Source organism: Electrophorus electricus, chromosome 2 (assembly GCF_041902795.1).
Source record: "Electrophorus electricus isolate QZ-2024a chromosome 2, ASM4190279v1, whole genome shotgun sequence".
NCBI lineage: Eukaryota > Metazoa > Chordata > Actinopteri > Gymnotiformes > Gymnotidae > Electrophorus > Electrophorus electricus.
The window spans coordinates 43,079,724-43,105,487 of NC_137498.1; the positions used below are offsets into that span (position 1 = coordinate 43,079,724).

Consider the following 25,764-nt stretch of genomic DNA (forward strand, 5'->3'; position numbering starts at 1 on the left):
TTCCATAGCAGACTTTATAAAATGGTGTGTTTCACTGAGGTTTCTCTGTTGAACTAGACAAAAAAGGGCCATTTTGTTGTATGACAAGCCACAACCTGTGTGTGTGTGTGTGTGTGTGTGTGTGTGTGTGTGTGTGTGTGTGTGTGTGTGTAGAATAGCAGAGGTGGTATGAGTGAAGGAGAATGAATATGGAGAAAATATGGGACTTGTTTGGACAGAGAGAGGAATGTCCTGTTCTCTTTATGTTGAACGGACAAACATGGCTAACCTGGATGGTGTTTATGCTAACTAGCATATGATGATAACAGGCAATTCATAACAACAAATTGACCTCTGAAATGTGTAAATGTCAATTCAAATTCTTCTTAAACTTACATTAGCATTCTAGCACATTTTTTGAGTGATTTGAACTCCTTTACAGCGAAACATTTGATATATGACAGACTAGCACAGATTTTGTGGGGGAGAAAGACTTTGAACAGACAAGTTGAAAAGGACAGAGAGTGAAACGCTTGCATTACATTTGCAAATCCATCAGGAAGTGGATTGTTTATTTCCTGAGTCGTTGGTTTCATTTGGTAGTGTAATGAGGGAGAGGGAGAGAAATACTCTCAGCACCCGTTGTGCCTGGCCAGCTCTGAAACAGCTTCATAAACACGCACCTTCCATGCAGGTGCCAGCATAGTATATGTTTTCACGTGGTCACCAGCCATCTCTGTCTCTCTCCTCAACGTCCTTCCTCGAGTTCTTACACCCAGGGGCAATTTCTGAGGGGGTAATTAAGAGTAAGCAGCAGCCCTTACATAAGCCTGTGAGGGGATGGCAGATGGTGAATGAATGATGGTATTATGTGTAAGATTCCAGGGGAGGGCCCCAGAACACCCATTCCCAAATGCCCCACCCCCCAAGAGGGGCGTAGACAGAGCGCTGGAAGTGGGTGGTGGTGAGCTGACCTCCGGGTGTGCCGCCCCCAGCATATCTCTCCAGGCTGGAAGCAGGTGGAGCAGTGCAGACAGTGACTGCAACCCGACACTGGCGTCGTTGGAGATTTGAATAGCAGTTGAGGTGGGATTGTTCCTTGGGCCTGGGGCCATGTCACAAAACCTGGGATCTGAATGGGCTTATTTAACGGGGCAGGGCTGGCTGATGGACAAAGGCAGGGTAGGGGCGAGCAAGAACAGAAGCAGGCGAGACTCCAGCCTGGAGCCGGAAGCAAACATCCCCATCACCCCCACCCACTCTCTCCCATCTCTGTGTCCAAGGACAGGTGCTCAACTGAGCTCTGAAATCAATGGTGGGTATGGCCTTCAGTGTGAGCTGTAAAGGAACAATCTCAGTGGTAAGATACAGGGAAGATCTGGGTCAGAATGACCCCAGCTGGCAGGGACATGCTTCTGATCATCCCTGACCGTCCAGCATCAATAACGTGCCCCCTCACCTCAGACAGAGAGACTCCCCTGTGCGGGCGGCTCAAAGCTCTCCTGTCCTGTCCCCACAGCTATGAAGTGGCAGAATGTTGACCCAGTCAGGGGCATGACAGGCAATAAAGTATGGCTAGCCTTTACCACGCTCAAGCAGTTACTTTGATGGTAGAAAGATTGTGTTTACCTAAGCAGATAACGTTTATCTAGAGTGGAAGCGTGCTGGGTTTTATTGTCCATATCAAGTAGCAGTTATCTCACTGAACAATCTAGATGAACAAAAACTTATCTACTGTGGGAGATATTCTTGGGATTTTGTTCTAGATCTTCCTGTGGCAGGTTTTTGTTTGTTTGACCTAAATCTTTGTAAGCATGTTATATTAACATAACTAATAGGAGATGAGCATATTTTGGCCCGTGACAGGTGTTTTTCTGCAGGTAAAGCCCATGGGCCAATGGAGATGGCTTATGATAACTTGTTCTCGTCTCTCCACAGCGGACTACAAAGAGAGCTTCAACACAATCGGGAACATTGAAGAAATCGCCTACAATGCTGTGTCTTTCACATGGGACGTGAATGAGGAGGCTAGGGTGAGAACCCCGCCCAGCAGTATAGGAGCATAGCTCCCCTCAGTGGAGTGGAGGTTCATGTATGGCTGTGTGGCTGGAACTCTTGTTCAGAGCCTCTGTTGTACCTCACCTGGTGGATCCTGTTAGAATATGTATACGTTAATATCTGCACTAATGCCCCCCCCCCCTCTCGCTCTCTCTCTTTCTTTCTTTTTTCTCCCATTCTCTCTCTTTCTGTCTCTCTATCTTTCTCTCATTTTTTCTCTCTCCCATTGTCTCATTCTTCTCTTTCTCTCTCTCTCTGAATGAACACTCCCTGAAACCTTTCTAAAGTGTGACATTAGGGACAAGCCATGCCATTGTTCCCATGCACAAGGCACCCCCCCCACCCCCCCACCATGGTCTGTTTGTGCACAGCCCTGCTTCTCTCCTCTCTGATGAGTCTCATGTTTCGCCCGCGTGTCGCACACAGAGGGAAGTGGATTGAGTGTGCAAATGGCTCCAGATCCTGCACACACATAGCCACGAGGCTGTGACCCTCCCAGCCTACGGGCGGCCACCGTGCTCTCATTGTCTTCTGGTTGGCAATAAAAGCTCCGCTCAAACAGTCTCTGCAGCAGGGCGCATTCAGCACCAGCTCTCTCAACAAACATTTGCTTTTCAAATCCGCATCCAGTAAGAGCCATTAATGCGGTGCTCAGCCCCACCTTCTGTGCATGGAGGGGCCTTTCATTTCCACTACACCATGTCAGGGGGATTATGTCAGTATTTATGGCTGTGACTTATGGCACTTATGGAGTGTATACAGAAATGTAGAAGGGACTGTTTTTAGGTTGTTGTTACGAGGTGGCTGTTAAGAAAGACTAATAAATTAGAAAGAAACTGTGAAAAAGTTTCACAGACATCTGGCCTCTCTGGGGTAAAATCAGGCACTTTCTGAACTGATTCTGCAGGATTTTTAGAAAGATGCAACTGGATCAGATCCCATATTAAAATTTGGACTGCTGTGATAAAGGCACTAGTTGGTTTGGTTTTTAACCTGGCAGTCCTTTAGTTTAATTTTAGCCATAAAGATAAGAATCTGGTCATACCCCGGGTGCAGCATACCTCCAAGAGGCGGAGTTAAAAACAGATTACCTCATTAAAAGCCGGATTGGGGGCGGAGCCAAACCCTCCATCCTGCCATTGATCTGTGGAGCGGAAATTACGCCTGTTTGAATAGCTAAAATCATAAATTTAAATCAGGCATTTTTTTTAAAAACAACTTTACTTCCATTAGAGCCATTATAATTACTGAATGTCTACTGAGTGGGTTATCTTCAGTTGATGCCTATTATATATTTATTTTCTTAATATTTTATTTTCTGTTTCCTTATGTTATGCTTTATCTATCTATCTATCTATCTATCTATCTATCTATCTATCTATCTATCTATCTATCTATCTATCTATCTATCTATCTATATACTCAGCACTTGTTTTTTCAGATTTTTGAATAAAAGAAAAATGAATACTTTTATTAATTAAAGATATGTTTCTTCTTTCACCATAGAGTTTTCCCAAGGAGAGTCATGAGATTATATAAGTACAGCCTTCACCTCTTGACTGCCTGTTGTGATTGCTGATTTGTGAGAAATGGTTAATCACTAACCACATTCGTACACATTTAGCAAGGCAGCCGATTTTCATCTAAAGCTTACTGCTGTGGGAGTACATTTCCCTGTGGGGTTTTGAAATTGGTTTCCTGACTGTTATAAGGAGAGGGTGTGACTCTGTGGAGTATGTAGATGTGTATCTGTGGAGAGTGTGTTTGTGGAGTGTGTTTCTGTTAAGTGTGTGGCTGTGTGTGTAGTGTGAGATGTGTGTGTGTGGACATGTGTATTGTGTGAAGTGTGTGTTCTGTATGTGTGGAGTGTGTAGTGCCTGGCTCCGGGTGCCTTAAAAACTGGGACAATCAATTTCTTACTCAGAAATATGTGTACAACGACTGCCATGTTAATGATTGAGTTCAACTATTATAGCCATATTATTGGTTACTTGTCAGTTATTCAATGATTGTAGAGTTTTCTAGAGCCTGGTCTCTAGAGCCCTGGTCATTTTTTCCCCTTAAAATCAGTCAAATCTGAACTAGCACTACAGTTAAAATGAAAATTTATTCACTAGAATTCAACTCTAGTTATAACATGTTGCTGAAATGATGAGATTCAGTGACGGCGCTTGTGTTACTTTTGTGTATGATGCATTATTTATTTCTTAGCAATTTAAAATAAACTGGATGTGATTTGACACAGTAGTTTCTTACTGTGTTCACTCATTCACTCGGTAATCCTCAGGTCTTCCTTTGTTTGGCTAATGAAACAGTGATGCGTGTGCTTTGTGTGTTTCTGATGGGTAGATCTTCATCACGGTGAATTGTCTGAGCACAGACTTCTCCTCTCAGAAAGGCGTGAAGGGCCTACCCCTGATGATCCAAATCGACACGTACAGCTACAACAACCGCAGTAACAAACCCCTTCACAGAGCTTACTGCCAGATCAAGGTCTTCTGTGATAAGGTGAACTTTGACCGCTAATATCACATAAAAAAAGTTCTTAAAGACAACTTCATATATAGAGTTGGACCCTCACCTACTACACAGCTCTCAACACAGGGTAACCAGTGAATGAATCTCAATGTCCTTAAAATAAGGTCACAGATTTCACCAGACAGTAGAAATGTGGAACACCCTCTTGTGGTTCTGTTTAGAACAGCAGCCCGGTTACTGTTTAAGTGCTAAAAGAGTAATCAGCAGTAGTGGTGTGGCTCATTAGTAACGGGTCATAGCACATCATTAGCATTAAGTCAGTTTGTCACCTCCACCTTTGTGTGTGTGTGTGTGTGTGTGTGTGTGTGTGTGTGTGTGTGTGTGTGTGTGTGTGAACCAGGGAGCTGAAAGAAAGATCAGAGATGAAGAGAGGAAGCAGAATCGCAAGAAGTCAAAAGGTTGCAGTAACTGAACTATATTTTTTTTCTTATGATGATGATGATGATGATTATTATTTTGTGATTTATTTTAAGTCTCAATGAAATCAAATGAAATCATCTGGTGCTTCACAAACCATAAATAATTATACAAATAATAATAGCAAGAATAAAAAAGGAATTCAAATGATAAAAGCCGAATAGTCACTAAAACACTAAAAGGTCAAAAGATGTAATTTCTCCAGTTCACCTCAGACACCAGTGAGCCTTATTGTATGGCTTAATGCAGTGTTATAATGGTGTTATAACCTCCATCATCAGGAAAGGATGGAGGCGTGGGAGTAGTGTCCGTTCCCAAAAAGGGCGACACCACCTTGTTCAAAACGATGACGGATCTGGATGCTCAGCCAGTGCTCTTCATCCCGGATGTGCACTTTGGAAACCTGCAGCGGGCAGCACAGGTATGAGAGAGGGTGTGCCCGTATGAGCGTACCTGTATGAGCGTACCTGTATGAGCGTGCCCGTATGAGCGTACCTGTATGAGAGTACCTGTATGAGCATGCCTGTATGAGCGTACCTGTATGAGTGTGCCCGTATGAGCGTACCTGTATGAGCGTACCTGTATGAGCGTGCCCGTATGAGCGTACCTGTATGAGCACATCCGTGTGAGCGTACCTATATGAGTGTGCCCATATGAGTGTGCCAGTATGAACATGTTTGGCCAGAGAACGTTGCCCTTGGTAGCTTCCCACAGGGCTTTAAAGACTGACCTTGAGTCAGTCTGTCCTTGTCCAGTCAGTCTGACCTCGTCCACTTAGTCTGACCTTGAGCATTAGCACAGTGGAATCTTGTAGAAGCCACATGGCAGAAGTGTCAGTGAGGGCAGCAGTGGGCTACCGTGACTGTAATGTCACACAGGGCTAATAGAAGGTGAATGACATAAAATGTCCCTGCCTGCTTCCGCTGACTGTGTTGGCCTGTGGTTATTACTGTCACAGCGGTCCTGATATCAGTGGCTTACATCTGATAACAGGGGAGATTGGGAAGATTATATGAAGGTGGCATAAAGATAGCTACTCCAGTTCCTGTTGTCTTACCTAAACTCTGTTTGCAGGTGTTTGCCTTCAACACAGAGGAGATTGAGAGAGAAGGGTGAGTGTATACCACACACCCCACACACATAGGAATTCACTTCAGAACAGGCAGCAGTGTTTTACTCTCCATGAGTAAAACAAGATGCTGCATGGATTTCACTGATAACCTAGTTTCTTTGTCAAAGCGCATCTAAGTGGTTATTCATTGGCAAATAAACAAACAAACAAGTAAAAACATATACTCAGACTAGGAAGAGGACAAATCTGAAATAGCCCTTTGCTATAGGTAACTTCATTATGTGAACTCATATCCTGGGAGGTTGCACTGCACCTGTTGTAAGCATGTGATTGGCTGTTGAGTGTGTCACACACGGCTCTGTGGCTTGTGATAGGAGTGTTCTGGTCAAGAGGATGTTCCGCACAACGGAGGATGATTACTGCCCCTCCCCTCACAAACAGCTCAAAGAGGAGACCCAGAAGAGAGGTGAGAGACAGCGATACCGTCAGGCCACTATAGCGCCCTGCACTGTTACAAACAATCCTGTAAAAATGACACAAAACAACTATTGGCATCAGCCTAGTTTTCCCACTGATGCTCATTTTGTCCTTGTAGAGGTTAAATGTAGTTAGAACTAGTTTCAGTTTAGTTTTTTAATAAATCATTACTATTTGTTGGATGTCTTCTGTATATTACTGACTACAACAACACTAGTTTCACCTGAGATGCTCTAATGAGACATGTGAGGGAACAGTAGTCCTGCAGCGCTAGCCGGTCGCCAGCAGGGGGCGCTTTAAGCAGTACCGCTGTGTTCTCAGTGCTGCTGTACGTACGGAAGGAGTCCGACGAGGTGTTTGACGCGCTCATGCTGCGCGCTCCCACACTGCGAGGGCTCATGGAGGCAGTGAGTAACCTTGTCCTACAGATGGCGCCCTTCTTCCAACTGTGATCGGCAAAGGCTGATAGGAGAAAGGACGCGATCCACTTTATGAATCTGCATATTAGGAAGTTGCTTATTAGTTATATTGTTTAATTGTGCTGAATTTGAATACCTAAAATTAATTAAGGGTGGGGCGGCGTCTTATTGGTGCTCTGCAGTGTAATCCTGCCATCTTGAATGAGTCAGTTCTTTCATTTCTACAGATCTCTGAAAAATATGGAGTGCCTGTTGACAGGATTGCTAAAATCTACAAGAAAAGCAAGAAAGGGTAAGAGATTATCGTTGAAGACTAGGTAACAACAAGGCTATAGCAACAGCTATCATAAAACAAAGGACACTGGGAATCGTTATATTGGTATATATGAAGATGGTGGACAACATAAGCTATCCGGCTAGCGATGGCATACATTTCTATATATTTTTGCTAACTTGTGTGAGGTAGTGTCACAAGTTAGTGCAGTATTCACAACAGTGCTGTATGTGTTGTGTAAAGTGTGAAACTCCAACCAAGAGGCGTAAAACCAGAGAACCTCTAGCGAGAACTGTCGCTGTGTTAGTTAGAATGGTGGCGAGTGGAGCTAAACGGTCAAAAAATGAAAATAGCTTCTCACCACGTCCTTCCTTTAATTCTGGAAAGTAGAAGTATGTTTTACAATAAAAACAGGAAAGAAAACTTACCTGTATTGCCTGTTTCGTTTTTCCTACAGCAAATGGGTTTTGTGGAATGAAATTGATGAATGAGACTAATGATTTCCCTATTTTCAAAATAAGGAGTGGTGATAAGCTATTTTAATGTTTTGTTATTAGTCGATTAGCTCTATTCAGCCCAATTCATTGCTGACTGGCATTTTTGCAGTCATTTTTCGATATAATGGACGGAGCAGGAAGTTCCTCACAAACCTGTTGTGGAGAATCCTAGATCGAAACAGTTGCTGTTTTGTACACGCCAGCAGTTTGAACCTTAAAAGCGGGTTATTAGCTGTTGTTTGGCCGTCAGGCTAAACGTGTGGGACGGGACTGAAGCCCAGAGCAGTTTCATAAAGACGAGCCACCTGTCTCTTGCAGGATTTTGGTGAACATGGACGACAACATCATCGAGCACTATTCCAATGAGGACACGTTCACGATGAGCATCGAGAGCCACACGCTCGACGCCTACAAGATCACGCTGACGGAGATCTGACCGTCTCAGCGGAGCGCCCTCCTTCCCCAGAGAGGCGCAGCACCGCTCCAACTGCTGTCGGGGTCACTGCTGAAAGCGCAGCGTCACGTCTCGCCTTCGTTTCTCGGGAGCTTCAAGTCGGAGTTCAAATAGTTCTAGGGTTAATAAAACCGGCATTTCGGCTAATCAAACGGACCAGCAAAAACCAAAAAAAACCCCAAAAACCCATAATAATAATAATAATAATAATAATAATAATAATAATAAAATAAATTAATAATTTAGGGCATTACGCAGCATAGAGGTGCCATGGTTGTGTTCCACGGGAGTGGTGTGTAAGGTCGACGTGCCCGGTGGGGTAGAGAAGGGCAGAGTGTGATGGCCACCTTCGTCTAAACCCCGCCATGCGTGTAGGGAATCTGCCGGTATGGACCACACGCAGTGCTCACACCATCAGGCCGCCGCGTTCCAACCATGGGAGGGAGTCCCGCCCCCTTACCTGTCTGCTAAGAGCAGAGGAATAGAACTCGAAAGAATCTGCTCGATGTATCATAAATGTGTCATGTGCGTCAGATCAGCCATTTCAAAGAAGTGCAACTAAGATAAAAATATTCGGGACGCAGAATTTATAAGCACCGATTTAATAAGCACATATATAATATGCATTTACATACCTCTTAACCACAGTGCCTTTAGTGTGATTGATATGGAAGTTATTTTTAGATGGAAATGACAGATTTACAGTGCAACCATGCATGTATAACAGACCAATCACTTTCCTGCATTTAAAACATAAAGCTCAGAGGCACAAAGTGTGGTGCGTTTCACAGTGCTCAGAGCAGGCTGACAGCTCTCCCTCTGCAGACTTAAGACACATTCTGCGCTTATGGATCGAGGAAGTGGCGCGCGCGCGTGTGTCTCAGCTCGCTGTGTAGCTGTTCGTCTAACTCATCCGACCCCACACAGCTGGAGCTGTGAGAAGCAGCCGTCTGCAGGAACTCGCAACTCAAAAATCAAAAACACACCAAGGAACATCCAGGAACCGTGCCCTAGATTAAATGCCTGTGTCCCTCCCTGGTTTAGAGTGTGTGTTCTTCACTCGCCGGTCCATTGTCAAAATCTGAAGCCTAATCATTCCCATAACATTAGTAAAAAGACAACTGTTTTTTATACATGTTAATTATTATTGGAGTAGTTGTTGTTATGTTTCATGTACAGTTTTTTGTACTGTTTTAAAGCAATTTATAATGTACTGTGTTCAAATTGTCTGAGATACCTGATGCTGTGTAAATGTATGCCTTCTGTCCCTATTGCACTCATATCTGTGAATCTGTTCACATATCTGATCTGTGAAGTGTTCACTGGGGACATAAATGCCACTCTCAGATCTGCTGCGTTGCTGCCGATTCTGCTCTAGTCACTGTTAGATGTCAGATTCTCACCTACTTCAGCGGATGGAACAGGATGAAAATGTGAGATGGATGCAGCCACACAAGAAACTTTTCTGTTCTGCAGACACATCTATGAAAGCTCTTTCTTTTCAAACTATGAACACAACCGATGCTTGACTTCCCTTATTTTAAAAATATTCATACAGCTGCTCTTCAGTATATAAACTGGCACTGGCTGACTACTAACCAGATTTCAGGATACCATCTTCCAGATATATAACGTAGATGGACATTTGTAGTTTGGAACGTGTCTTTAAATAAACGATGGAAGTTTTGTGACTCATCTTGAGTTCTCTGCTTTAATGATGTCTGAGCAGTGGCTTTGCACAGTAAGATATACACACTAATTGCAAACACACATATTTGTAAGACTTTTAATTTATAACCAAAACAATACTGTAGCCTTTGTAGAAACTATGACAAAGACATTTTGTTCAGTAGTTAACATTTATACAATATAAACTGATACAATACTGTCTTGCATTTTACAGTTAATAATCTGTGAATTTGGCACTTAACAACTTGTTGCTGTTGTGTACAATTCATACACTGCAGTTGCAAAACAAACAAAAAAATGCCACAAAAATTTAAATAGATTCTTCATGTTTTAGTTTTTTTAAAGCTCTAAAATTTCACACTTTTAAATTCTGAAAATGCACTTTTTTCTCTTCAAAACTCAACATTTGCATACAGTTTCTCATCAAAGTCATTGCTGATGGAGGTTTCAAACCTGCAATTACTTTACACAAACCTAGTAACAGCAGTTCTGAAAGGGTGTCTGTTGGCTAAAATGTGTGTCTGTGTTTGTGTTCACTTTCATTTTTTTTTTAGATTGAAATGTTTTTTTGTATTTGTTGTATTACTGGGAGTTATTAGAATGTGTATCTTTGTCTGCTACTCTCTTTAGCTGAAGACTCTGCTAGCCAGGAGCTTGCGTTCCTGTACATAAATTTACATTAACTGATAACTATCATTTACATCACCTTTATACAATGATCCTCCTTTATCATACCACATGTCTGACAGCACTGCTATGGCACACCTGGTGCTGATCCAGGTGTATCCACAGATATGGAATCTTTCAATTAGACAGCATATAATGAAACCCACATATGCACACAGGTTAAAGCACGTAGACACAAACGCAATCACGGTCACCTGACACAAAGATTCAGTCAGTTAAATAATTCCTGGCCTGATGTAGGATATTCCAACAAACTGGACATTTTGTTTTCTGATTCACACTTGGTGACTGCAGAAGATTGACAGAATTGAAATCTCACAGAGTAAAGAACACTGTGTGGTATATAAATCACAAAAAGATTCAGCTGCATGCACAGATACACAAACAATCAGTCTGGACTGACCATACACAGAGCTGTCTGTTGCTGCTATTTACAACAGTGGCAGTGCACGGTTGCTGGGGAAGGCGGTATGTTTACCTGCATCTGAAAAGGGACTCTATTGGCTGGGTGAGTTTCTAAAGGGACTCTATTGGCTGGGTGAGTTTCTGAAGGGACTCTATTGGCTGGGTGAGTTTCTAAAAATCATGGGCATAGCAAAATATGTGGTGTTCACTTTTCTCAGCCTCAATAGATCTACTTAAATATGAACATATTATACATTTAATTATTAGGTTTGTACTGAAAGGAAAAAACATATCAAATAAAACATTTTTCACAGAGTGACAAATATGCCACAAAGCTATCACCAAGTAACAGAATAAATACATTTTTGTAAGTTCTCCATCTTGTACCTCCTACATGAGGAGGAATTGCAGGAGAAGAAGGAATGGTACACGTCAGAAGATCAGATCATCCCAAGACGCAAATAAATCTATTCATTTTCAACAGTCTTACTGCTAATTCTAGTGGATTAAGTAGACAGTAATGTTTCCAACAGATGTTTCCATGAGATTTGTAAGCATGTGTAGCCTAATTATGGTATATGTTCTGTGCATTTCTTCATAATTTTCTTCTTATGATCATTATTTCATTATTTATTTTGGATGATATGGAGTAAGGTATTCACTGGCCCAGTGTGTCTACATCATATAAGGCTCTTCTTTTATAAAAGTCCCAGGAGAGAGAGTCCATACAAGCCATGAGAGACATATACACACATATATGTTTTTTTTTTTTGTTGTTGTTGGTACTGCTGTTTTGTTTTGTTTTTCCTTTTTATTCTGGATTGAGTCAGTGAGCCTATGGGTGGGTGTGTGAGTAGATTTGTGTTGCAACAGATGTGTACACACACCTACACAGAACAGTGTGTCTGTGTATGCTTCTCTCAGTCATTAAAGCACCAGACCTGTTCCCCAGAATGGTCAGAGGTTTTGCCTCTGAGGATTGGGGAGCTGATCTGATGTGAACTTAAAAGGCGAAACCTGTTTTAACAAGGTCATGACAGCAGGGGGCACCATTCTCCTTTACTGGCCAGCGCTGCTGGGATCGCACTGCAGGAGTCGCACTATGGATGGGTCATTCTTTGCTCCTTCCACAAACTCCTCCAGTGACAGCTTACCTGAAGCCGGGACCAGAGGGTCAAAGGAAAGGTATAAAGTGAATTAACGGCACCAAATGGTTAATGGCTTGTCTGATCTTTGCATGTTTTATTTCTTTCTTCACATTAGTTCAGGGTAGAATGAACAGGCTAAAAGAAACTATGTGTGTTTCCATAGTGTAGTGGCCATTGTTTACCTTACAGATGTGGACAAAATAGCAGGTAAGATTTTTGGGTTGGGACAGAGGGAGAGAGAGAGAGAGGGAGAGAAGATGAGAAAAAGAGTGTGGGGGTTGGGCCCACCATCACGATTTGTATCCATCTGCCGGAAGATCTTCTCTGTGCGTTTCTCAGGCGTGGATTCGTCCTCTGGCATCTTCATGACAGAGGACACCATCTTATAGATGGCCTGAGAAGACAAGAGAGGAGACAAGCACTGAGTCCTCCACCTGACAGCCATATTCATCTGCCTCTAATGTGTCTCCTGAGGAGGAAAAGGAAATGCAGCCATTCCTGTGGTCAGCTGAGTAGCTACTGAAACCTGTAAATGTCACAGTATTCAGTAACTTAGCATATGTGTGCATGCACGCGTGTGTGTGTGTGCGTGTGTGTGTGTGTGTGTGTGTGTGTGTGTGTGTGTGTGTGTGTGTGAGAGAGAGAGAGAGAGAGAGACATGAACAGGCTGTAAGGATGAATTTCCTCTAGCTACACTATTAATGTTAAATAGGTCCTGTAGATAAAACAGTTTTATCATGCTTCAGGGTTAAGCCAACCCAATGAAAAAAATGAGAAAGTTAAAAGAATGTGAAACGTAGAGGACAGAAAGACGTCTAGTTGGTGCAGCAGCCCGAGACATGGCTGGTCATGCAGTACTGGAATGAACTTCTCCTCACTACACAAACACAAACTCCTTGCCACACTGACTCATTACAGGTTGTCAGTTCTTTGTTTTCTGGAACATTCTAGAGCAAGCTGCCAACCTTTCTGGTGCTTACTGTTGTTTGTTTTATCAGGAAGATAGGAGTGGACCAGGGACACTCTCCCAACATCAGGCGCACTCAACACCATCCTGCAGCATAGAAGGTCACTAAATGTTTCTCTGTTCCTACAGTGTTTTCTGATTCCTAAGTAATGGGACAAGGCCTGTGTCTCTTCCTGGGTTGTGAATGTAGTGTGAGTATAGGCTGTGATGATAATTGGCCCATTAGTGGCAGCCCAGTGCTGTTTCATCACTCTCCCACCCTGGATAAGCCAGCCTGCGTTTCTGACTCATCGATCCTACTGGTGTTAATTGGTTGTCTAAAATTGTTCCTGTGTGGCATGGTGCCATTCTCCTTCCACTGCCTGCTTTAAGCAGCAATGTGATAGCTAGTAAAACAACAACAAAAATGTTTTTTTTAAAAACACTTAGCAGGTGTCAACAGGAAAGCAGTAGCAGTCTTGATTTGAGACTGGACACTGGTTGTTGAGGTTCGAGCCCACACCAGGCCATTCTCTCAGCTTGTTGACACCAGACTCTATACGTTTATGTGTTTCACCTCCTCGAACACCCCTGATTCAACTCATCAACTTATTACCAGGGTCTGGAATCAGGTGCCCAAGGGCCCAGCTTGGTTTGGACAAAGGAATGTGTACCCAGAGTCCCATGTCATTTCCGGACGGGCAGCAAAGACCAAACCTGGAAACTTTGCGATGACGGCATGATTCGAGTTCTAGGTCCTGACGTGCATTTTACGGATATACAGGGGAATAGTTGCTGTGTTAGAGTGGGGTGAAAAGACAGTGTTCTGGGTGTGTGTATGCTGTATGTGGGCTGTGGGTATGTGAGTTGGTGTGTCGGTAGGGTTGGAGAGGAATACATCAGACGTAAGTGCAGTAATGGAAAAGCTTAACCTGAATTCTGGCTAACAGCTGACTTATCAGAATATAGCCTATGCTTGAGCAGCAACTACTGTGGCCTGGTGACATAATGACTCCATTAGCATTTCCCTCCCTCTCTCTCTCACACACACACACACACACACACACACACACACACACACACACACACACACACACACACACACACACACACACACACACACACACACACACACACACACACACACACACACACACACACACACACAAACCTGCACGATCTCCAGCATTTCAGCCTTGCTAATGTAACCATTGCCGTCCAGGTCATACATGCTGAAGGCCCACTTGAGTTTCTGGTCCAGCCGCCCACGAGATGTAATGCTCAGTGCTATAATGAACTCCCTGAAGTCTATTGTCCCATCTCCATTGGCATCGAAGGTCCGGAAGACATGCTCAGCAAACTTGGATGCGTCTCCATACGGGAAGAAATTGCCGTAGATCTTCTTGAACTCATCCATGGAGAGCGCTCCGCTTGGGCAGTCCCTCAGAAAGCCCTTGTACCACTCCTGGATCTCATGCTCAGTGAACTCTGTGCTCTCCACCAGGTCCTGGATGACCTCAGGACGAAGCTTGCTGTTCTGCTTCCCCATGACACTGAATGGGTTTCAACTGGGGGGGGGGGGGGGGGGGGGAGAGAGAGGGAGAGAGAGAATGATATGAGTTCTGTATATGATCTTCAAACTTTTACCAGATAAACTTTCACTGTAATGCCTTAAAAATGCTGACTGAGCATACACATCTAAATCTGACATATCAATGGAAAGAGCAGAGTAGTCTTGGCAGGTTCAGCAATAAGAGAAGTGATCAGTTACAGTAAGAGAAGTGATCAGTCAGCTACAATAAGATGATCACCAAAATAAAGGAACCTTGCACAGTTAGCAATGCAGCAAACACATATATTACTTTGTGATTTGCATGCAGAAGGTTAATCTACGACCAGCCTGTGTTCAACCAACAACATCTGTGGAAATGTCATGAAAAGACCAAAGGCACCCACACTCAGCCTCTGACTTACCCCCACCTATCTGTCAACTGAACTTTCCACTGCTTCAACACACACACACACGCATCTGCACCAGTGTTCATTTCCTGATGCAAATCATTCTCACATACCACAACTTGTTTCTCTATGTGCAGGTAAGTTAAGCGTAGTAAGAGAGGGAGGGTCACGTGCATCTAGAATGAAACTGCAGAGAAAGAGAGTGAGAGTGAGAGTGAGAGAGGGAGAGAGAGAGAGGAGGGAGAGAGAGAGGAGGAGAGAGAGAGAGAGAAGAGGGAGAGAGAGAGAGAGAGAGAGAGAGAGAGAGAGAGGAGGGGGAGAGAGAGAGCGAGAGAGGAGGGAGAGTAAGAGAGAGGAGGGAGAGAGAGAGAGAGAGAGAGAGAGAGAGAGAATAAGTGGCAGACAAAGTGAGAGTTAAAGAGTATGAATACCATAACAAAGAAGGAGAGACAGACATGCAGGCAGACAGAGAGACAGACATGCAGGATGAGTTGGCTGGTTAGCAGGCATGGAGCTGTGTTAAAGCAGAACATCCATACAGAGGATGAAGCGCCCAGTAAACAGGAAATTCATCATCAGGCCTCAATCAGCCTGGCGTTGCTTCTGTGTGTCGTCTGTCACCAGTGACTGTGGAGAAAGGGCCTTGGTTTGTGCTCCTGTAGTCACATTACACAACATTATTCTGTTTGCGTAGACAACGTTAGAACAAAATTATCCTGGCTGCGTAGGAACACAGACGTGATGAAAAAGAAACTAATTTCACACTTCAGAAACATTTCTTTACTTCCATTACATTTTTAAATTGATTTTATAAGATTATAAGAAAAATTTTCTTGTAAATTATTTTACCTTACTCGTGCAACCACACTAACTACGATGGGAAATAAACAGACAAACATACTAGCTATTACAACCTTACTGTAGAATACAGGCCAAAGGAGTTTTACTCACTGTTTTAATACCTGATGGATCACAAACCATTGAATCATGAGTGCTGTATTACATTTTTTTATCCAACACAATTATGACTCAGTACAACTTTGAGAAATTAAGGATCTTGCTCAAGGATCCAACAGTGGCAACTTGGCAGCAGTGGGGATTGAACCAGCAACCTTCTGAATACTAGCTGAGTACCTTAACCACTGAGCCACCACTGAATTAGATGGATATTCTCTCACACATTAGCATACAGTTTACAGCATACAGTACCATTTGTTCTCATACTGTGGGCACAGATCTGTAGGATCTATAGGATCAAAGATTAATGATTTTCAATGGAGAATTTCCAGTGATGGTGTGGTTTAGTTCAGGACCAAGTTTAATCTGTGTTCCAATAACAGCCCTCCTCACCACGGGTCAACTGGCATCTGGGCCAGACACGAGCTTAGCAAGACGAAATCCATCAAGGCCTAGGAGTCTGAGCAACCCAGCAGATAAGTGTCACTCACAATTAAAAGAACAGAGGAATCTCTCTCTCTCTCTCACACACACACACACACACACACACACACACACACACACACACACGACTCAGAATTACCATGAGTCTGAGTATGTGTATCTCTGCATATTTCTGTGTATATGGGTGTGTTTGAGTGTGTACGTGCATGTTTGCGCATATGTGTGCATGTCAAAGCAAAACTATGCACACATGTTTATTTCCATTCATGCAAACATGAGTAACCAAAAGCCATATTTCCACTCAGCTCAGCCTGTGTCATGTGCCCTGTGCTGTACTAGGGCCATTCATTCCACTTCCCACAGACCCAAACAAATGTCCTGTCCCTCACGTCCACTCTCAGTCAGTCCTTGTGTCCTCATACCAGGCAAACACACCAGGCTGTCCACAATATGCCTCCTCAACATGCCAGGCTGTCCACAACTGACTGCCATTCTGCTCCAGCACTGGAGAAAACAGCAGAAGCACAACATAGTCATCAGGTAGCGTTTTAATTGCTTAATGGATTTGCATCGTTTGCATAATGATGCACCATGTTGTCATGGTGACAGACTTTCTAATTTAACTATTAGTGAAGCAGAGAGTAAATTAATTTGCAACTTCCTAGGTTAATCAATTAAATTTCTTCTACAACAATGGGTTCTAAGCTTATGAATCAAGTGGGCAAAGTGTGTAATCATGATTCTCAGCCAGTTGCTGTGTTGTGGGCCCACACATGAAGAAGAAAGATCCTGCCAAAGCTAAGAAACCAAGCTGTTGCTTCCTGTTTTTTTAAGACACTAAAAATACCAAAAAATCCTTACACCATTAACATAGTTGTCTCTGAACTTCAGTCGTCTCTCAGCTTCTTTGGAAGGAGTTGAACAATTCTACAATTCTCTGCATCTCTCTTTCTCTGCCTTTTTATTCTCCTGTCTCCTCTCCATCTCCCTCTCTCAGTGTTCTTCAGTGAGGGACATCTCTAGGCTGGCCACCTTGGCTCTGCCATGTTCCAGGTTTGTGGTAAATCTCTTCATCTTCTCTAGTGATGACTTTGTTGATTCCTACTCCGGCGCTGGCGCCATGTTCTGAGAAGCTGTAGCCCAGCTTGTATTTAAAACCCCCAGCCTGCAGGATCAAGACCCCAAGAGTGGCAGCTCTGAGATCACCATCTCAAATGAACCCAAATCTCTTAGTCCTCCAGTGGTGACACCATGGTTAGGTAACATCACAGCAACAAACCACTGAGCTGATCGGTGGTCAGGGAGAACACCTGTCTCCATGGTGAGAAAGTCATTGGTGGCCATGATGATTGAGGGAGGTTAAGGCCTCTTTAGGGTGTGGAAGAAAAGACAAAGGAAAGCCATTCCAAATAATCCATAATGCTTTCACTCTACTGCAATTAAATAAAACACACAGTCTTTGATTAAAGAACATATACATATAGATGATCACATACAACTCTAGTCAACAGTAGTAAGAGTATTACTCAAAGTAACCTCCCTACTCTCTCGCTCACATACACACAGGACAGCTAATTTCATCATGATGACTGATGTTGGACTGATACAGGTTATGATACTGTACTGATGGTATGTACACTACAATATGCTTGTTTTTTATCATTATGTAAAAGCAGAAATATTTTACGTGGATGTGGTATGTTAAAATGTAGTAGTACTGTCCAATAAAACCACAGACATATCTTATAAAAACTGTACAAATATGGAGGGATTAGCACTCATCTTTGCACGTTCATTGCTGTGAAGGTAAATACATCAGAAGAGGAATTAGTGCTCAGAATATAGTCATCATCTGTCTCATACAATCTCCATTAAGACAGAGCAAACTGCAATTATAACAGACCAGAGAGGAATTACAATAGACGAACACAAATATATACTCTGTGGAACAGCATGGCAACATCTGCTGACAAGGGCAGATGAAACATTTCAACAATGTCATACTGAGAGGAAAAAATGGACACTTCTCCCCTACTGATCCCAAAATGGAACCCTCCTCTGTTGTTCCAGAATGGACTCTTCCTCCTCCCATTCCAGAATGGCCTCTTCTGTGTTGTTGTTCTGTGATCTGCCAACTGACATAACTCTCCTGTGAACATGTAGAGCTGTGGCCTGGTGTTACAGCCTTGGAAAACATGTGCTGAGCTGGCAGTGCTTGCCTATGACATCTGGCACTATCCTGTGTAAATATCTATTGTGGTCATGTATGGAATAACAAACCAAAGCTTGAACTGGAAAAAAATACAGCCTGAAACATAAAAATAAAAAATGCATACCAGTGGTGGTATGCTGCCATTCATACAACATGCTGTTTGCTAAGCATCTTATTTTGGACCGTGGGGCGAACATTCCAGCAGCTGCACTCATGCGGAGCTGGTAGAACAGCAGTCTCCCTGACTCTGCTGCTTCCACCCCAGAAAAAGGTTCTCTCCATAAAGACACATATGCAGCGATGACCCACAATGCCCCTACAGGGCCCCGCCAGTGGCGCCAGGCTTGTGGTCTTTCTCAGGGTCCTTTCATCTGGTAGGGCATCTCCAGGGCCGCTCTGACAGCCCGGGAGGGAATGGGCGGGGAGCATTCCCCCTGCCAAGTCTCCTGAATTTCCCAGCATGGAGTGAGTCCGAAACAGGGTGTGAGGAGGCATTCCACACACATGGACAGATCCAATACTGGAAGAGCTTTGACGTAAATCAATGATTGTGCAGGGGGACCGTGTGATAGCCAGAGATCCTTAGCCAGGACATCTTGTGCATTGCATAACATACATGAGCTCTTGGTTTTATCCTGTACAACCAGCTTATCCCTATGGCACATCACACTAATCCACAGGAGGGAGACTGAGGGATGTACAGGAATGGAGTGAGTGAGAGAGAGAGAGAGAGAGAGCGAGAGAAGGGTTGAAAAGATGTGCTGCTGCTATTCCCTTGTGGTTAATATCAGATTTACTGGAATAAAGATTTAGCTAAAGATGGAACTTCAGGTGTTCTTTTGGAATTACTTCTTGTTAAACTTACTCAAATTCTAGGCCAGGATGAGTGTTTCTAGAATGAGTGTTTCTGCCTAAAATGATCAGTGGAACTGGGTTTGCCTGAACAAACCCTGTTGGAGGGTGAAGGCAACAGTGGTTACCGTGGTAACAAGAGCACTAGGGGCTGTGATCCCCAAACAGGGAGAATGGTTCCAGGAACATCATTTGAGATCTCCATCCAGAAGAGAGCAGTCTTGGGAACAGCTGAGATACTACACAGGACCCTCAAGCTCCCAGGTCTCATGGTCCCATGGCCAACTAGTCCTGATCGGTTGAGGCATATGCAGAGGTGAAGGTGGGGATGGGGAGAGATGGAGGAGGGGATGGTCCTCTAACTCCCACCATACCACATGCCTGACAAGTAAACCTCTGGTCTACAACTCAGAACTTAAGCATCTCACCATGCATGGCCTTCAGAGAACAAATGCTAGATGAATAGACATGTTGTCTAGTTAGTATACCATAAGGTCACTGAGTTTCAGATCTAAATTGACATAATTGACATGCTTTTAAATTGAAATTTTTTTTTTTAATCTAACATTTCTATGTTTAAGACGATGCATTTAGCTTCACTGTTTCTTGATTCACATATAAATCTGAACCTCAGTTCCAACCATCAATCAGAGTCTAAAATTAGCATGAACTCTCGGTAAACTACCCTTCCCTGACCCTGACATAATCCTGTCATTCTGTGAGTCTGAAACCACAGTGAGAGCACCCCCAAACTCTGCAGCACTGCATTTTTGCTTATTACTGTGTGTGAAGACTGTACTCCAGTGCAAACCACTGGGAATGAGGGTAAATATTTGCTGGGGTCATATTTTTAGAACAGGGCCAAAGAGAGCTTTACGTCTGCCATGTTTCTGGGACCTATCCATCACTGTGCAGTCACTGCAAGAAGGATATTAGCCTTGGGTTAATTACGTCTGAAACAAACGAACAAAACTTGCCGGCCATATTAGTATTCACAGGGAGACCAGCTGAGAGTTCACCCATGAAACAAGATATCACAGCTAAGGATCTCCTTTATTGTTAATGACATTTTCTTGGCTTCCAAGGCTATCATTTTATATATACACACATGCAGAAGAGGTTTGATCAGAGGTGAAACAGGAAAGTGCATGCTTGCAAGATAATGCAATGTTCTTCTTTATAAATGCACGGCGGCCTCCCTCTCCAGATGCAGTATTGCAACGTGGAGCACACTGCACTCTAAACTGTGAGCTGCATGCAGCAGAGATTCAGCGACAGAAATAAAGGAAAGGCCTTCTCATAACCGCACCAAATGTTCTAGCAGTCAGGCAGAAAAACCACACTTGCTCATCCACTAAGCGAGGCAGGTAAAGTGCATCTCAGACAACGACACTGGCTTGTGAAAGATGTCAGCTTCATGCAAATCTAATCATAAAAAGCAGTTGTCTTCATCCCCCTCTGAGACCATCAGATGCTGCTGTGGGGGTCTTTTCCACATGGCTGCTCTCGCGTTATTCAGGTGCATGACAAAAAACAAGAGACAACACAGAACAGTACAGGCCCCAAGGCTTCAGCTCATCTAAACACACACACACACACACACACACACACACACACACACACACACACACACACACACACACACACACACACACAGCATGACTCCCATCCTCCAGTCAACACACTCAATAAGCCCATAGTTAATGAACATCCTATTTGTCACCTGTGCTCTTAATATTGTGCAGTGTGTGTGTTTAGCACTCCCCCCCCTCTCTGAAGTAGCAGGGATATGAAACATACCTGGAGCAGTTAGCTTTCACTTCTACACCTTTCAGACAGGGCGGAGTACTGGGCTTCCAACAGGCACCACCTCCCCCCACCCCTCTCTCTCCTCATTTGTCTTTCTCCTTGTGTCAGTTCTACATCCGGGCAGCCAAGGCAGACGTTTGCAGTTGGCGTACGAAGGAGGAAGCAACACACAGTTCTAGCCTCAGACACACCCCTTCCTTGCTTTCCATCTCTCTTACATGCTCCTTTATTCTGTCTCTTTCTCTCACACCTCCAAATGTCTGCAGGGATTCACTCAGTTCTCTCACAGTGCTCTCGTCTCTCATCTCCCCCACATTATGCTCATTTTTTTCTGGAGTGTCCACTGCTTTCTCTTCGTCATCTACTAAGCCCCCACTCACCCCAGGCCCCACCCCAGTCTGGCTCTAATGGGCTTTTTCTGGCTCATGGGCTCACGCAGAAGACTGATACCTCAGACCTTTAGTCCAGTCAGCAAATAGAGCTGCCCAGCACACCACATAGACAAATGAAAAACAAGACTAAGCTACTTTCTGCAACCCGAGATTTTGTTGAGTGCACTGAGTGCATCTTGACATCTGTACTGTGAGCCAAGTATGGCCTGTTATGCAGAAACCCCATCTCTAACACAAATTAAATATTTGGGGAATATACTCAAATTTACTTGTACTTTTACCATGATTTATATTGGAGAAAAGGGAACGTTTAATGTACTATTGCGTAGTTGCTGCTACAAATGGTGATCCCTAGTGAGTTATTAAGATATGCGTCATACTGAACTAAGAAAAGAATATCTTCCCTGATATGTCTCCAGTGCTAAAATACAGCCATCTATGGGACACTAGTCTGAAAAGAACAGTGGTGGAGTTGGCACCACTGGAGAAGGAAAGTGGCCTGGAGATGTCAGCCCCACCACACTGGAGTTTCAGGTTCAGAGTATAGGTTCCTCTCCTGAGAATCCTAACAGAATGTTCCCTTCTGTTTCGCTTAACCCACAGACATCCAAGCTACCCTCTCAGCACACATCACAGCACTGACAGACCAGGGTCATCTCACTCTCTCTCTCATTTCCGGCTCTCACTGGACAAGAGAGAAGTACTGAGCAGAAAGGGAAGGTACAGGCCTCCTCCTCTCTCTCAGTCATCTCAACAGTTAGGGTGAGAGAGAGACAGACAGAGAGAGACAAAATTTGAGATAATACACCCCAACTTTAAAGTATCTAATACTGACAAACTTCCCATCCCATTTGGACTAAAGAAAGAAAGCAGCACTTTAGCTGGGTGATATAGATCTGCCTGCCATAACATGAGGGAGAGTGACCCACCCAAACACCACACACACACACACACACACACACACACACACACACTATATTGCCCTATATTATGCACTATATTCTGAACACCTTTATGTGTATCTAATTATTTATTTTTTCCATCCTTATTATTGTTATTTTATTTTCCTTTATTTTCATTGCTTTGCTTTTTACCTTCCTCATCTTGACTTCTTCCAATTATTATTTCATACTAATTACAGTTCTTTTCAATTTCATTATTATAAAAGATTTCTTAATTTAATTTATTATAAAGGTTTGTTCATGTTGTTTTACTGTAACACTGCTTGGGAAATGCTGTTACTGCAAATGGACTTGGCATTACTGAATTGAATTGAATTGAACTGAGAGAGACACACAGAGAGACAAAGAGAGAGCGAGAGAGAGGAGCTGCAACGTACTCTTCATGGCTTAGCTGTTTAAACACACCATTCTTCCATACCATTACTTCTTTAAAGCTCTAGTTGCTATGCTCAAAAAGTTCTCTGAAATGCTGCTCCTCCATCCTCATGATATGCAGGCAATTAACGCAACCAGTCCTTCCTGCCTGCAGCTTGCTCTCTCTCTCTCTCTCTCTCTCTCTCTCTCTCTCTCTCTCTCTCACACGCGCACACCAAAAGGAAGAGAAACTCACCGGTGTACTGCCGCTGGGTTTTACACGTCCATAACCCGGGAGGGAGCAGGTAGTGTAGCGAGGGCTCAGAGTGGGGATGTGGACCCAGGCAGACAGCCAGAGAGCAGTGGCAACAGCAGCAACAGGTAGCAGCCGCAAGAGCCCAAGGCACTTAGAACAGCAGCTGGCGGCCACAGCTCAAAACTCCACAAGACTCAGCGCCAGCCCTCAGTCCTCGGCTTAGCACCACGCCACCTCCCCCTGTGACGTCAAAGCACCTAGTCACATGATCTCGCTCCACAGCCTATGAGAGCCACCGTTTCCTTGGCAACAGGAACTCAGCATTCATGGTGGCTCTCAGTGGGGCTGCTGTTTTCTGTTCACTTTTCACTCAACTGTCATATAAGTAAATCAAACATTTTTAAAAAAATAAATAAATAAAAAAATTAAAAAAAATCACACCAACCAGAACAAATCACTGACAAGTTTCCAACAGTTTTGCAGGTCTTAGCTTTTACCTCACTGTTGAATACATGCATTTTGCACAGATTTTATTGTACTCTCCTGAAAACTCACTTGTACACTTATCTGCAGTGTGAGTGACTAACGCCCTTGATTCTGAAGTGTGTCATTTATTTTTTTAGTCTTTATCATGCTGCGATTCGCAGCTATCACAGCCCCAGAGAGCAGATGTCTTCCTTACAGTGGAAGCCACATGTTACTTAAGGAGATTAAATGCACCAAAGCCTCCTCTCATTATCTTTAAATCACAAGGACATTTTTTTTTTCCTATCGCTTTTCATAATGACTCCTTAAGGCACAAAGCACTACTGCTTGCTGAGTCAGGCAGCTGCGTGTCTGAGGTCTGTGCACTCCTGCACCCACAGGGCAGAGGGCCAGGCAGTGGGTCTCTGCTGTTATTAAACGCAAAGCTGTGCAACATGATACCCATGTGCACATTTACATAATATTTTGCATGCACGGAAAGGCATCTAGTCCTCTGTATGGATATGAAATGAACTGGCAAAGTGTACGGGAGAAATTTTCCAATTTACTGACCTTGGGCTTTTTTTTAAAATACAGGTTGGATATTCACATTCAGTTAAATTTACATATGTGAGTCTTACTGTGTCCTGGGCCTGCACCTGTGTCCCAGGTGTCTACCTGTAGCAGTGTATCAGCGCATGTCCTCTCTGGCTTAGGGATCCTCAGATCCTTTTCTTTCCTCTGCCACTCAGCTCACACTTTCTTCACCAAGTAAAAAGATAATCATCCACAGTGGGCAGCCCTGGAGCTGGCCTCTTATGCCCAGCTATCCTGTGCAGAGCCCTGACCTCATGTTATTAGATAAGTGGTTCTTGATCATGGACCTCTGGTCTGGCATTGGATGGCCCAAGACACCTGAGGACACACCTCCACTCTGCTTATGCATTACCCAGCCACACCACTCTGGCACTGAAAACATCACGCATGAAGGACCACTGCCTCAGTTTGGCAGTTTGCTCCAAAGAAGACTACTGACCTATTTTTGGAAGTGTAAGAGGGGTTATCCCTATATCCATGGGTCAGAAAATGGATTATGCTGTGTTAGCAAAAAAAGATGTTATTTTAGTTATTTCAGTCTCCACTAATGCAGTGCTTCTTTCAAAATCTTGTTATAACACATTTGCCTCCGTCATGCTTTGAAATGTCACACCACTGTGGCTGTCAATAGCCTGGTTTATGGTGCAGCTACTGTTCTTGTGTTCTTCTGTATGAATAACCACGCTGTAGGAACAAGTAACCATTCATCAATGCTCAACGGAGTAATGCTTAATTTCCACATGTGCCCCCTCCCACAGGTTATGTATCCTTGCAGGACCTGTTATTGAGACACTATTATAAGTTAGCCTGAACAAGAGTGTGTGCCACACAAGAAAGAAAAAGCTCACTTTACTGCCACACTTTGTGTCCTTCTACCTGTTCAGTAATGCAAATAGTTCACAACATCTCTGTTGAGATTTAACATCCATCACTTTTTGGCCCCTGTTCAGTGTTATATTCATAACGACCTCCGCTATGCAGCGCCACCTAGAGGAGGATGGCTTCCTCCTGTAAATTGGGCTCTTCAGCAGGTTTCCAGGTTGCCCTCTCAGCGTCTCCTTGCCAATGGTCCTTGTTGGCTTGCTCACTGAGGGTCTAGGCCTGGATTTTTAGAAAATCGCTGAGTGAAATTGGCTTTAAAAATAAAGTGGAACTGAACTGAACTGCACTGCAGATGTGCCCTTACAGCGCACAGCCCTGGTGGAGGTGGGAGACAGGGTGTGCTACCAGCATCTTCAGAGGGTGGAGCCTTCATCACCTGGCTTGGACTCCACTGTGTGTGTGTGTGTGTGTGTGTGTGTGTGTGTGTGTGTGTGTGTGTGTGTGTGTGTGTGTGTGTGTGAGAGAGAGAGAGAGAGGAGAGGGAGAGAGAGAGAGAGAGAAAGAACATGTGGAGATGTTTAGATTCTCTTGGCTTCAATTGCACAGTCAGTCCTCAGGGGCAA

General features: G+C 43.7%; 2 protein-coding genes across 10 annotated transcripts in view; one reads left to right on the plus strand and one right to left on the minus strand.

The window, feature by feature from the left end:
- Nucleotides 1–9,880, plus strand: part of grhl2b (grainyhead-like transcription factor 2b) — a 16,312-nt gene extending 6,432 nt beyond the window's left edge. For both annotated transcript variants that reach the window (XM_027022903.3, XM_081705271.1), the window contains exons 8-16: nt 1,918–2,012; nt 4,387–4,545; nt 4,916–4,973; nt 5,274–5,413; nt 6,067–6,104; nt 6,439–6,530; nt 6,863–6,948; nt 7,188–7,252; nt 8,050–9,880. In XM_027022903.3, coding sequence (XP_026878704.3) covers nt 1,918–2,012; nt 4,387–4,545; nt 4,916–4,973; nt 5,274–5,413; nt 6,067–6,104; nt 6,439–6,530; nt 6,863–6,948; nt 7,188–7,252; nt 8,050–8,167 — 851 coding nt within the window. In that variant the 3' untranslated portion in view covers nt 8,168–9,880. The remainder of the gene's footprint in view (nt 1–1,917; nt 2,013–4,386; nt 4,546–4,915; nt 4,974–5,273; nt 5,414–6,066; nt 6,105–6,438; nt 6,531–6,862; nt 6,949–7,187; nt 7,253–8,049) is intronic.
- A 77-nt stretch (nt 9,881–9,957) lies between these two features.
- On the minus strand, nt 9,958–23,495 carry ncaldb (neurocalcin delta b). 8 transcript variants are annotated; one of them, XM_081705342.1, is made up of 7 exons: nt 23,258–23,495; nt 17,700–17,853; nt 17,282–17,585; nt 16,843–16,924; nt 14,232–14,628; nt 12,403–12,508; nt 9,958–12,120 (listed from the first exon to the last, which is right to left on the minus strand). In XM_081705342.1, exons 5-7 carry the CDS (start codon nt 14,607–14,609, stop codon nt 12,026–12,028), a joined length of 579 nt encoding a protein of 192 aa, XP_081561468.1. In that variant the 5' UTR covers nt 14,610–14,628; nt 16,843–16,924; nt 17,282–17,585; nt 17,700–17,853; nt 23,258–23,495; the 3' UTR covers nt 9,958–12,025. The 8 variants fall into 8 exon arrangements, with proteins under 8 accessions (XP_081561468.1, XP_081561462.1, XP_035385122.1 ...); XM_081705336.1 differs by having other exon boundaries at nt 17,282–17,788; XM_035529229.2 differs by having other exon boundaries at nt 17,284–17,853.
- Between the last annotated feature and the right edge of the window lie 2,269 nt (nt 23,496–25,764).

What these genes read in the sequence shown, in the direction of transcription:
- ncaldb (XM_081705357.1), bottom strand. Translation starts at nt 14,609, where the DNA reads ATGGGGAAGCAGAACAGCAAGCTTCGTCCTGAGGTCATCCAGGACCTG. An exon ending in AAATGCTGGAGATCGTGCAG is followed by an intron (nt 12,509 to 14,231) that starts GTTTGTGTGTGT and finishes TTGTCTTCTCAG; the next exon opens with GCCATCTATAAGATGGTGTC. An exon ending in GATGGATACAAATCGTGATG is followed by an intron (nt 12,121 to 12,402) that starts GTGGGCCCAACC and finishes TCCCGGCTTCAG; the next exon opens with GTAAGCTGTCACTGGAGGAG.